This window comes from Rhinatrema bivittatum, chromosome 1 (assembly GCF_901001135.1).
Source record: "Rhinatrema bivittatum chromosome 1, aRhiBiv1.1, whole genome shotgun sequence".
NCBI classification, from domain to species: Eukaryota; Metazoa; Chordata; class Amphibia; order Gymnophiona; family Rhinatrematidae; genus Rhinatrema; species Rhinatrema bivittatum.
The window spans coordinates 281,137,946-281,150,886 of record NC_042615.1 but is presented as its reverse complement, the minus strand read 5'-3'; the positions used below and the strand labels follow the sequence as shown (position 1 = coordinate 281,150,886).

At 42.9% G+C, this 12,941-nt stretch overlaps 1 protein-coding gene across 1 annotated transcript in view; it reads left to right on the top strand.

The window, feature by feature from the left end:
• The first annotated feature begins 393 nt into the window (after positions 1–393).
• LOC115087945 (fibroblast growth factor 18-like) overlaps positions 394–12,941 on the top strand; it is a 104,209-nt gene continuing 91,661 nt past the window's right edge. Inside the window, exons 1-2 of the mRNA XM_029595716.1 lie at positions 394–1,442; positions 3,649–3,679. Of these exons, the coding sequence (XP_029451576.1) occupies positions 1,411–1,442; positions 3,649–3,679 (63 nt within the window). The 5' untranslated portion in view covers positions 394–1,410. The remainder of the gene's footprint in view (positions 1,443–3,648; positions 3,680–12,941) is intronic.

The window sequence follows — 12,941 nt, the reverse complement described above, 5'->3', positions numbered from 1 at the left end:
AAAGAAAGATTAGAAAAACATTTTTGCATTCCATCAATCCCTTGTGCCTCCACCCCATTCCTACTCTGCTCACATAAAACGTCTGTTTTCCCAGGAAACCAATTCTATGGCTTCGACTCAAAAACTGCACACCTTAGAGCAATGCACCTGTACGGCAATGTTTTTTTTTTTTTTTTACACCAGTGTCACATTCAGCATTCCCACACCTGCCCCTAAAAGTTAAAAATCAAAGCAGCCAGAGGGGACAGTACGGGGGGGAGGACCGCAGGCTGGGGGGCCCCTCCCCCCTTCTCTCTTGCTTCATTTGCCAAGAAAAAAAAAAAAAATCCCTAGAAAAAGAAATCTTGTGAAGAGCTAAGGGAAGACGAGCCTTATCATAGGTGGAAATCGGTGCAGCTTGGCAGGGCAACAGAGCGACCCCTCCCACTTCAAAACTTCAGCCAGGATCTTCTAAGCCAGAACTCAGTCTCCTGAACGCGGGGCGGAGGGAGGGCCGAGTCTGCTCCTCCCGAGCAGCAGAGCAAACCCGTACATCTCCGACTTCCAGGAAAACAGTTCCCTAGTGCCCACCTTGACTGCATCGGCTGAGGGGGGAAGCTGCTTTTCTCGCTCTCCGGTCCCCCGTCCCCCCCCCCCCAACTTTGCTATCATTAAATCCGACTGCAAGCATTTTCGCGGAGAAAAAGATCGCCGGCGGGAGTGCCAACGAATACCTTTTTCTTTTTTATATACAGCAATAAAAAAAAAAAAAAGCGAGGGCAGATCTGCATCATAAACCAAAGCAAAGGCAACAGAAGATGCCAAGAAGCGGTAGCTTGAAGCAGTACGGGGAAAAATAAAGACAAGAAATAGCAGGAAGAAGAACTTTTTTTTTTTTTTTTTTTTCTTGGAGAAAGAAACAGGTTGCTGCGGAATTTGAAGTCCTTGATGCTTTTTCTCTTTATCTATTATCGAATAGATTTTTTTATTTTTTTTGTAATTCTTTAGCATGGCACCATTTTCTCGGCAGATGTGCCTTGCCCATACCGCAGGAGGGTGGGCGCAGGTCCTGAGCGAGTCTTCTCCAGGGCTCTCAGCGCCCGAGGCAAGGGCCCGTCCGAGGATCTGATCGCTGCCGTCGGGCCCCCCCCCCCCCCCCCCCCCTGGGCGAGGGGACCGCGAGCAAGGCGAAGGGGGAAGCTCCTGCGGCCGTCGGCCTCCCCCCCCCCGGGACCACCTGCCACGGGCCCGCGCCTCCCGGATGGGACGTCTGCGGCGCTGCTTCTTCTTCTTCTTCGGCCAAGCCCAGGAGCCGCGAGCCCCCGCCGCGCCGGGGGGAGGGTCCAGAGCAGAGAGTCGCAAGGCTCAGCCTCGCCGCTGACTCCGGGGCTGCCCCTCCGGGAGGGGGCGCAATCCGGTGCCACCGCCACCATGCCCCTGCCTCTCTCCCGCATCCTGTGCCTGTAAGTGCCTCTGCCTATACCGCCTAGGTTTAGCGCTCTTCCTCCCGTTGTTAAATATGTTAACGATCATCAAGCTGTCAAGCACGGCTCGCCTCCTTCCCCCAGGAATGTATCAACTTTGCTTTTAAAAAAACAAAAAAAAAAATGGGAGAAAATCAGATGGTAAAAAGGAATAGCAGTTTCTTTTAGGTAGGCTATCACCCGGCATGATAAATACTTTCCCAGGTAAACTTGTCAGGAAGTTCTCCAGCCTCTTGGCCTCTGTACACGGGAGGTTTTTGGGGTTTTTTTTTCAGGTTTCCCATCACAAGCGCTAGGCTGCACAGGGGCCAATTCAGAAAGTTTGCTTTCAGCCCCTGCCCGGACCTGCAGCAGACAGTGATGGGCGGATTTTTAATCTTACCTGTTTGCTAGCAGTTATAAAATAAATAATCCTACAGTGAAAAAAAAAACCCCCAAACCCCAAACAGGACGAAAGCAAAGCATTTTCTCAGAGCATTTCTCTTGTATGCAACCGCCCCGGGATTACAGACAAAAAACCGAAGGTTTTAAAGTAGAATCAAAAGGCATATGCTAGATTAAAATTTATATTTGGAAGAAGCAGTTTTCTTTTCCTTCTGAGAAGGAAAGAAAGGGCGGGCCCTGTCTCTTAGGCCTATTATTCGTCCTTTTCCCCACCAGTTCTCACGGGCGGCAGGTAGTGCAGCCTTGAGCGCATATTCGCTCTCTGCGCCCCGGCTGCCCGCGCAACAGATAATCTGCCCCTTTAACAGCTGCCCTGTGATCTGCATTGGATGCTACGAGGTTTGTGCAAACAACGGAAATATGTGTGCATGCTGCTGAAATAACGTTCAGGCAGCTGAAACAAACAGAATTTCACCATATACTAAAATGTCCTTATAGCCCAAAGGGTGCAGGCGGAATTGACTGCAAAGCAGCAATATGAGAAAAATCGATGACTTCTTTTATTGCTGAATCTTGTTTTATAACATATATACTATTACACGGTGGTAACTTCTTTCTAAATGGTCAGTAACCAAGGAGTGGACAACTGTTATTTGCAAAAAATAAGGATTCTTGAGGATTTTTGTGTAGAGGTTTCCTTGTGGTTGCATTAAAAATGTATCCATTTAATAGATGGTTCTTTGAAGGGCAAATTTATGGCCCGAAATTACGTTACTTTTTAAGACCATAGGTTTCACATAATTTATTTTTAACACTTCTGGAAAGTCCAAAGAGTCCAATGTCTCTTCAGTGACAAACTAGTTGTTATGAACCAAAGGGATAAGGCTTCCAGTTTTTGAGGCTACAGGGTTTGTTTGTTTTGTTTTTTTTAATAAAACTTTCTTGCGTGTAATATTTTCAGGGCTCTTGCTTGTACAGTAGTTAAATCTCTACATTTGTGGGATTAGATAATACAAAAAACCCGTGAACCATACTGTGGAGTTGCCCGATCTGTGGTTAGGGAGCCACATGTATACAATGGGGTCCAATGTATAGCCATAGGAGGTCATGGATCAAAGTTAGGAATAAAATATAGGTAGCAACTCAATGCAGAGGAATAGCTTAGTGGTTAGAGCAATGAGCTATGATGCCTTTCTATGACCCAGGGAAAACAGGGTTTAAATCCCACTGTCGTGCCTTGTGACTTTTTGGCAAGTCACTTTACCTTCTGTTGTCTCAGGTACAAACCTAGATTGTAAGCCCTTTGGGAATGGGGAAATACCCATAGTACTTGAATGTAATTCACTTGGAAGTGCCTGAAAGCAGACTATAAATAAATAAAATGTGCCAGTGTATATCTTTATTCACCGGCAAAATAACACAAGGGCACTTGGAGTTTCTGTTACATTTTTCCTTTCTCATATTAGACATTTACTTTTTATAACAGGTGCATTCTTTTACCACCCTTCATACACAGTATTGCCAGTAATGTAAGGGGAAGAAATCTGCATTTTGAAATGTCTCCCACATTTTTTGGGTGGGGGAGGGGGGGGGTCTGTTAAATTATCTCCTATGTCTGCCTCTGTATTCCCTCTACCTGCCCCTCTCCTGAGCAGCTCCTGCAGGGTACAGGTGACATGAACTCCACATATGTACATACTGTCTCCCCTCTATTTCCACTTCATAAGGAAGACCTGGCTGAGGAGTTTGCTTTCCTTATCTTATTGTAATGACATGCCTTTCTTTCTCTCTTTCCTTTCAGGTATTTCCAACTCCTAGTTCTGTATTTCCAGGTAAGTACTGAACTATTTTCAAGTTTATATATTTATTTTTATGGCCTGAGCCGCAGGGCGCCTGCAAATATGTCTAAGGATATATTTTACAAAAGGGTAATGCTTAAGGCTGCATTATTTTTATTTAGTGTCCTGCCAGCTGGCTCTTATACCCAGGAGAGAGTGGATTTGTTCACAGGCTGCAGCTGGAGCTGACTTGCAGAACAGAATTGGCGCCATACAATTATGGGGCAGAAATCACTTCCTAATGCTTCAGACCAGACTGTTACATGTGACAAATTCCTTGCTGCCAGGAAACACATTTTCTAGTGGGAGCTGGTGTGAAAATTGACATACAGGGTACTAAAAAAAATGTAAAAAGCAAAATTTTTTTTTTTCAATCATTGGCCCTGCCCGCTCATTAGGCCCTTTTCTGCCCTAACATTTCTAGATTTGAAAAGACGCTTTAATGGCTGAGCCCAACCAAACCAGCACCCAGGTAGAAATTGGTGTCTCTCCCTATTCCGCTTTCCTTCAGCAGGTGCCAAGGCACAAACTGTGTTTGATGTAGTGCTATTTATTGAATTTTGTTTTGTGAACCGGTTCAGGCTGGACTGTGTCTAAGGAAGGCAGAATATAAGCATAACATATCATAGCATGCTCGGTCTCTAACACAGAGGACTGAACTCCTGCTATGAGAACATTCTGCTTGTGGATCTCCTTAAAAAAAAAAAAAATCAATCTACTCCCAAGAGCTCCTTTCAGGTGACCATTCAAACTATAGTATTTGTAAATGACAGCATCTTGCTTCCAAGAAATCTTTTCACAAGAGCATTCGTCTGATAAAAACACTGTTTCAATGCCCCCAACATGTTACGCTACTGCTAGAAACATGTCCCTCTAACTCTCCGAGTGGACGCGGGATTCGCTCAGTCTTCCCACGCTCTGCAGATGTGTGCATATGATGGAGGGAAAGCACTCACGATGGCATTCCCTGATGCGGTGGACATTCCTACGGTCCCGCTTCCTTCTCACGTAGCTCAGTGGAACAATAACCCTGTCAAAGTCAACTAATAATCTGTCCTAGTAAATAATAACTGAGCAATGTATGACATTTCTATAATTATTCTTAAATGGTTATGCTCTTTGGCTCTCCAAGTAAAAAAAGAGTTAAGTGTAATTCACAACCGCAACACAGGAACAAAAACTTTCAAAGCCCTTTATCCAGGAAAAAAGTGATTTGCCCAGGCTGACTGACTGTCTGCAGACTGCCCTTCCTCAAACTGGATAAAAAGTATGCTTTGAGCCAGTCTGCGAAGAGATGTTCCCAGAGGCTGTGGGTTGGGGTGTCGGTGGAGTATAACGCAGAGAGAATGGATTTCAAATCTCCCAATGTTACTTTTCATTGAAACTTCACCAGTCCCAAAAAAAACCAACAACAAAAACCCCCAAAAACCAACAGGTGCAAAGCCCATGGGTACTTTGGATGTGCACACTTTCCCTTTGAAAATTAGGTACAGGGTCCTTGGGTACAAAGGCGTGGAGTTTGCAAACTGCCCCCAGTAAAGCTAGAGCATTGCTTCATGGAGCATGAATAATGAGTATAATACCTGTTACAGCTTCCTCAGGTTGCTGACACAGACTTGTGTAGAAACTGCTATCATCAGACAAATTTAAGGCCTCCCTAGTTCAGTGGCTCCCTTCCAGTGAAGTGCTATGCATGCCTCTGACTGCACCTGCCGTGCGGTTGGAATCTAACATGAGATAGTATTCTTGCATGCCTGGGACATCGGGCGTACCGAAGACTGTCAGAGAACCACTCCGGAAGATCCCCAAACACTGCGACTTTGCTAGAGAGTTTCTGGCTGCGAGGGTGCAAGCTGCTGGAGATGCCACAGGGTTGCACTACAAAATCTGTCGGGACAAGAATAAAATCTTGTCTTATACTGTCGAATAAATGACACAGTGCAGGCCGGTAAAATGCCTTTTTTCTTTCAGTAAGTGGCGCTATGAAAGCTAAGATACAAATTATTCTACAGTAATTAATTAAAGTGACAAATTCAAATGTCACTAGTTACGGTTCCCAGCTCCTCTCACACCAAAGTGATTACTTAATTATTGGTTCCTGCCACCAGGAATGTAAATATTTACAGTTACTCCTAAATGAGAGTAATTACATATATTATGTTAGGCTCCTATTGCATGAAATTCAGAGATGTGCAAAAACTGGTGCAACATATTCCAGTGGGAAAGAACCAAACATCTCCTGAGCTGGTCCGAATTTGTGATTTCTTTTTTCTGCAGCATAAGTAAAAAAGTGCAGCTGGTCAGATATCTCCAGAGATTTAGTTATTTACACAGTGGAGGAGATTGTAGAATAGTGGCCAGAGTTACTTTGGACTTACTTGAGAATGACATTTATTACTTTTAGTGGCTTTCGTTCAAAAAAGAAACTCAATAAATTAGCTTATTCTTAGATGCTCAGGGATCCAATTTCAGCTGCTGTGTGGCCAGAAAAGATAACCAGATAAACTTATCTTCCTAATTTAAAGTTAACCAAACAAATTTATCTGGCTAATTTTAGGACTAGTCTGTGGCACGACCAGAGTTAGCCATATAAATTAACCGGGTAGCTCTGAATATCAGTAAGCCAGATAACTTATCTGCCTAACTTAACTCCTCCCTGAAATGGTTCTGGAACATTGCTATGTTATCTGGCTAAAGTTTAGTCATATATCTTATTATTGGCTAAAATTTAGTCAGATAAGTGACCAAAATATTCATGTCAACAAGTAATCCGGCTAAATGCCTTTGAACCTGGACCCCCCCGGGAGCTTGAGTGAAATCAGGGATTTGTTGTGTTAGTCCATTTGCATATGAATATATTTGGTATTTATTTTTCTGAAAATTGGTCCTTTAAAAGTAAAGCTGTGAGGTTCAAGCTGCAGTGTTTTAGGGAAGGAGATTTGAGTTTGAGTCTTCTGCCCGATGGGGCCAGCAGGCATGGGGAGTGCCTGAGGGTGGTACCCTTGATCCTAGGGAGGGAGAGAAGAAGCTGCAGTAACCCCTACCAGACAAAGAAGTCATGGAAGACATTACCTAGCAGCCCTGCCTGAAAGGAAAATGGGAGAGAAACAAATCATTTTTAAAAAAATAAAATACAACTTCACAGACAAAATGGATATTTTTTTGTATTCTGTGAAAAAATATGGGATCAAGGGAAGGTAGAGAGTTTATCCAAAATGCAAACGTGGTTAATTACAAGTTTTAGTCATCAAGAGAGAAAAATGATCAGTTGCCTTACTTAGATATTCTGAAGGCAAATAGCTGCAAGAAGCCACAAGTTTGGCTTCACAAATCCTGTCCATATAGTTCATTCTTTTCCCTAAAAATAAAACAAAACAAAACAGGTCTCACTTTATTCAAAGATTTTAAATGCCAACATATGAAGGTCCTTTCATTCAGTCTGATTTCTGGAGTGCATCAGCTATGCCTGAGAGCGTTAAATTCAGCCAGGGATACAGTGCAGGTATAGAAGTAATGTTGGGTTATTAGCCTTTTATTGACAGAAAGAAGGCTTATGACATCACCATGCGTGCATACGTGTGTGTGTGTGTACACATATATCTGCATATTCCTCTATGTCCACATGTCCCCTAGTGATCTTTAGCTTTAGTATCTTATGGACACCAAATTTTCAGAATGCCAGGGGCACCAAGAGGTTCCTGACAGGGGTATTTTATTTTCAATCCACATATACACACGCGAATGCTGGAAAGTAACTCTGCGTAGAACTTGTTGAGGTCAATTAGGATAGTGGACCCTTGGGCCAGGACGAGTGATGATGATGTAACCACTGAGGGATTGTCCCAAGAGGACCTCATCTCTGGTAGGTGGAGCTGGTGAGGACAACCCGGCAGGAGCTTCACCTGTACCAACCCTCGTTCCTCGCAGGTTGAGCCCTTGGGTGCCGGGGCTGGCAGGACTTAGGTGCGGGTGCCTCGTAGAAGACAGTGAATCTGAGGATGAAGACAGGGCCAGGGATCCGGGTCAGGGCAGGCAGCGAAAGTGCGGAACAGAGTCCAATCCAAAGATCTGGGGCAGGCGGCAGACAGGCAAGAACAAAGTACTAGACCAAGGGTCGAGACGGGCAGCAGATGAGCAGAGATGAGAAGACAAGCCGAGGTCAAACCAGGAGATCAAGCTGAGGAAGGGATCACAAGAACTGGAGGACGAGGAGAAGACTGGAGGCAGGAAGGAAGGCAAGGGCAGGAAGGCAGGAACTGGAACGCCAGGACAGGACTCAGGAACACAAGGACTGGAGCAGAAGCAGGAACGGAACCAGGATCAGGATCAAGGCAGGAACAGGAACGAGAGACGTCAGGAACAGCACTTAGCACTCCGAGGAGATGACCTGTTGCAAAGGCAAAGAGCTGGAGACTGCTGTGGGGTTTAAATACCCCTCCGGAGTGAAGTCATCCATCGGGGCCGGGCCGAGGTTTCCCGCCGTGGCCCCTTTAAAGGGCGGAATCTCCCGCGCACTCGCGTCTAGGGAGAGCCCCACCGGATGGAGGAGGACGGCGTTGCTGCCATGTGTGAGGCTGCGGTCAGCCTGCCGCGGAGCGGGATGCGCCGCACAGGACTGCGGCGGTGACTGGCAGCAGGAAAGATGGGGGGGGGGGGGGGACCGGCCGAGGCCTGCCGCCGCTGGGAGCCGCAACATCAATATTCTGAAAAGCTGCAAGTAGACAAATTGTCTGCTTAAAGTTAGCCAGATAATTTGTCAAGGATATTCAGAGGGGCAAGTCCTCCTGCCGATTATACTCACCTAAAGTGCATTACCTGGATCACTTCTAACTTAACTGGCTATTTTCAAAATATGACTGGTTAAATGGAGAAAAGCAAAAATAAGAATAACACAAAAAGTTTTAAAGGCATACAGCCTTGATTCCCCCACCCCACCCAGCTATCAATCTGACAAGCATTAGCACCCAAAAACCCCTCCTCCACCAAGCCCCCACAAAAGATGGTTAAAAAATTGCAGGCCTATGAGCCTGAGAAGCCTCCTCACCACCCCTCTGGCCCCTGGGCCCTCGTCTAATCCTAATACGCCCCCTGCAACCACAACCAGAACAGTCCCTCCTCATCTGATACCTCCCCAAATCCCCACGCTGCCGGAAGTGAGATACAACCATGCTGCTCAAGGGGGTACCCTTTTTGTTCAGACGGCAACTGGAGTTGATGGGGAGGCCACTCAGAATAACAGACCTGCAGATTTAGAAAAATGTGTTGGGGGAGCATGGAGGGGAAGGGGGAAGTTCAGGAGCCATTTCCAAAAGAGGTTTGAGGTTTTATAGCAGGGTGGGGGATCGGGTCCGCAGGCCCACAAGGATTTTTATTTTTTTCATGAACTTGCTTCCTGGCTAAATTAATTTAATTTTTTGATTTATATTCTGCCTTTTGAAATTCATCAGCCACTTCGAAGCGCATTACATTTGGTACCGTAGGTATTTCTCTGTCCCCAGAGGACTTGCAATGTAAGTGAGAATGAAGTGTCTTGCACAAGGTCAAAGGAGTGGCAATGGGATATTTTAATATAGCCGGCAAAGAGAAAATTATGCGAGTACATACACTCAGATAAGTTTAGACTTGCTGTCAGCATGGACAGGCCTAACCGGCTAAGTTTAAACCTCAATCCCTGAATGCCCTGTTTTTCTATCCAGATAGGTTTTAACCAGGTAATGACATATCCATCTAAAATGTATGCAGACAGTGATGACTTACCCATCTAAAACTTATCCAGACAGTGATGACTTACCCATCTAAAACATATCCAGACAACAATGACATACCCATCTAAAACATATCCAGACAGTGATGACTTATCCATCTAAAATGTATCCAGACAACAATGACTTACCCATCTAAAACATATCCAGACAGTGATAACTTATCCATCTAAAATGTATCCAGACAGTGATGACTTACCCATCTAAAACATAGCCAGACAGAGATGACTTAGCCCATCTAAAATGTATGCTGACATTAATGACTTAACCCATTTAAAACGTATGCAGACATTGATGACTTACCCATCAAAACGTATCCAGACAGTGATGATTAATCCATCTAAAATGTATGCAGACAGTAATGACTTACCCATCTAAAACTTATCTAGGCAGTGATGACTTACCTATTTAAAACGTATCCAGACAGTGATGACTTACCCATCTAAAATGTATCCAGACAGAGATGACTTAGCCCATCTAAAACGTATGCAGACATTGTTGACTTAAGCCATTTAAAACGTATGCAGACATTGATGACTTACCCATCTAAAATGTATCCAGACATTGATGACTTTCCCATCTAAAACTTATCTAGGCAGTGATGACTTACCTATTTAAAACGTATCCAGACAGTGATGACTTACCCATCTAAAATGTATCCAGACAGAGATGACTTAGCCCATCTAAAACGTATGCAGACATTGTTGACTTAACCCATCTAAAACGTATGCAGACAGTAATGACTTACCCATCTAAAACATATCTAGAGAGTGATGACTTACCCATCTAGAAGATATCCAGGCAGTGTTGACTTAACCCTTCTAAAATTTATCCAGACAGTGATGACTTATCCATCTAAAACGAATGCAGACAGTGATGACTTACCCATCTAAAATGTATCCACACAGTAATGATTTATCCATCTAAAATGTATCCAGACAGTGATGACTTATCCATCTAAAACATATCCAGACAGTGATGATTTATCCATCTAAAACTTATCCAGACAGTGATGACTTACCCATCTAAAACATATCCAGACAGTGATGACTTAACCCTTCTAAAACTTATCCAGACAATGATGACTTACCCATCTAAAATGTATCCACACAGTAATGATTTATCCGTCTAAAACGTATGCACAGTGATGACTTACCTATTTAAAACGTATCCAGATAGTGATGACTTACCCATCTAAAACTTATCCAGACAGTGATGACATACCCATCTAAAACATATCCAGACAGAGATGACTTAGCCCATCTAAAACGTATGCATTGTTGACTTAAGCCATTTAAAACGTATGCAGACATTGATGACTTACCCATCTAAAATGTATCCAGACATTGATGACTTTCCCATCTAAAACTTATCTAGGCAGTGATGACTTACCTATTTAAAACGTATCCAGACAGTGATGACTTACCCATCTAAAATGTATCCAGACAGAGAGGACTTAGCCCATCTAAAACGTATGCAGACATTGTTGACTTAAGCCATTTAAAACGTATGCAGACATTGATGACTTACCCATCTAAAATGTATCCAGACATTGATGACTTTCCCATCTAAAACTTATCTAGGCAGTGATGACTTACCTATTTAAAACGTATCCAGACAGTGATGACTTACCCATCTAAAATGTATCCAGACAGAGATGACTTAGCCCATCTAAAACGTATGCAGACATTGTTGACTTAACCCATCTAAAACGTATGCAGACAGTAATGACTTACCCATCTAAAACATATCTAGAGAGTAATGACTTACCCATCTAGAAGATATCCAGGCAGTGTTGACTTAACCCTTCTAAAATTTATCCAGACAGTGATGACTTATCCATCTAAAACGAATGCAGACAGTGATGACTTACCCATCTAAAATGTATCCACACAGTAATGATTTATCCATCTAAAATGTATCCAGACAGTGATGACTTATCCATCTAAAACATATCCAGACAGTGATGATTTATCCATCTAAAACTTATGCAGACAGTAATGACCTACCCATCTAAAATGTATCCAGACACTGCAGACAGTGATGACTTACCTATCTAAAACATATCTAGAGAGTGATGACTTACCCATCTAGAAGATATCCAGGCAGTGTTGACTTAACCCTTCTAAAATTTATCCAGACAGTGATGACTTATCCATCTAAAATGTATGCAGACAGTGATGACTTACCCATCTAAAATGTATCCACACAGTAATGATTTATCCATCTAAAATGTATCCAGACAGTGATGACTTATCCATTTAAAACCTATCCAGACAGTGATGATTTACCCATCTAAAACTTATGCAGACAGTAATGACCTACCCATCTAAAATGTATCCAGACACTGCAGACAGTGATGACTTACCTATCTAAAACATATCTAGAGAGTGATGACTTATCCATCTAAAACTTATCCAGACAGTGATGACTTAACCCATCTAAAACTTACCCAGACAGTTAGGATTTACCCATCTTAAACTTACCCAGACAGTGATGACTTATCTGTTTAAAACCTATCCAGACAGTGATGACTTATCCATCTAAAGCTTACCCAGACAGTGAAGACTTATCCATTTAAAACTTATCCAGACAGTGATGACTTAACCCATCTAAAACTTATCTAGACAGTGATGACTTAACCCATCTAAAACTTACCCAGTCAGTTATGATTTATCCAGCTAAAACTTACTCAGAAAGTGATGACTTAACCCATGTAAAACTTATCCAGACAGTTATGATTTACCCATCTAAAACTTACCCAGACAGTGATGACTTACCCATCTAACACTTACCCAGACAGTAATAATTTACCAATCTTAAACTTATCCAGACAGTGATGACTTAACCCATCTAAAACTTATCCAGTCAGTGATGACTTACCCATCTAAAATATATCCAGACAGTGATGACTTACTCATCTAGAACTTATTCACACAGTGGGGGTTTCAGTTGCAGGGAAAAGAACCATATTTAAACCCAGGGCCAGATTTAGGCAGACACAACAAAGGCAAGTACCTAGGCCGCCAATTTCTGAAGGCACTCAAAAACTGAGGCTGACCTGCTGCTCTTTCATTTCTGGGGGTGAAATCACCCATGCCAGGCATTCTGCCTATGGGCACTTTAATCTTAAATCTAGTCCTATTTAAATCCAAGTATGTCTGGCTAAGTTCCAAACTTAGCTTCTCTGGCTAAGTTCCAAACTTAGCTTCTCTGGCTAAGTTGTCTGGCTATGTTTTAAACTGGCTAAGTTCCAAACTTCTCTGGCTAAGTTCCAAACTTAGACAAACCAAGAAAAATCAATATGCCACTACTACAGCAATAATAAATATAATACAAGAAATCAAGAGCACTTGCTCAATCGCTGGAATGTTGTATATTATCTTTTTAAGAGTTGATTAATATGAATTATTTTATAAATTATTTGTAAAAAAAATTTTTATGACACCTGCTCTATTGCTGGTTATGTGTGAATTTACTTAATTGTTTGAATG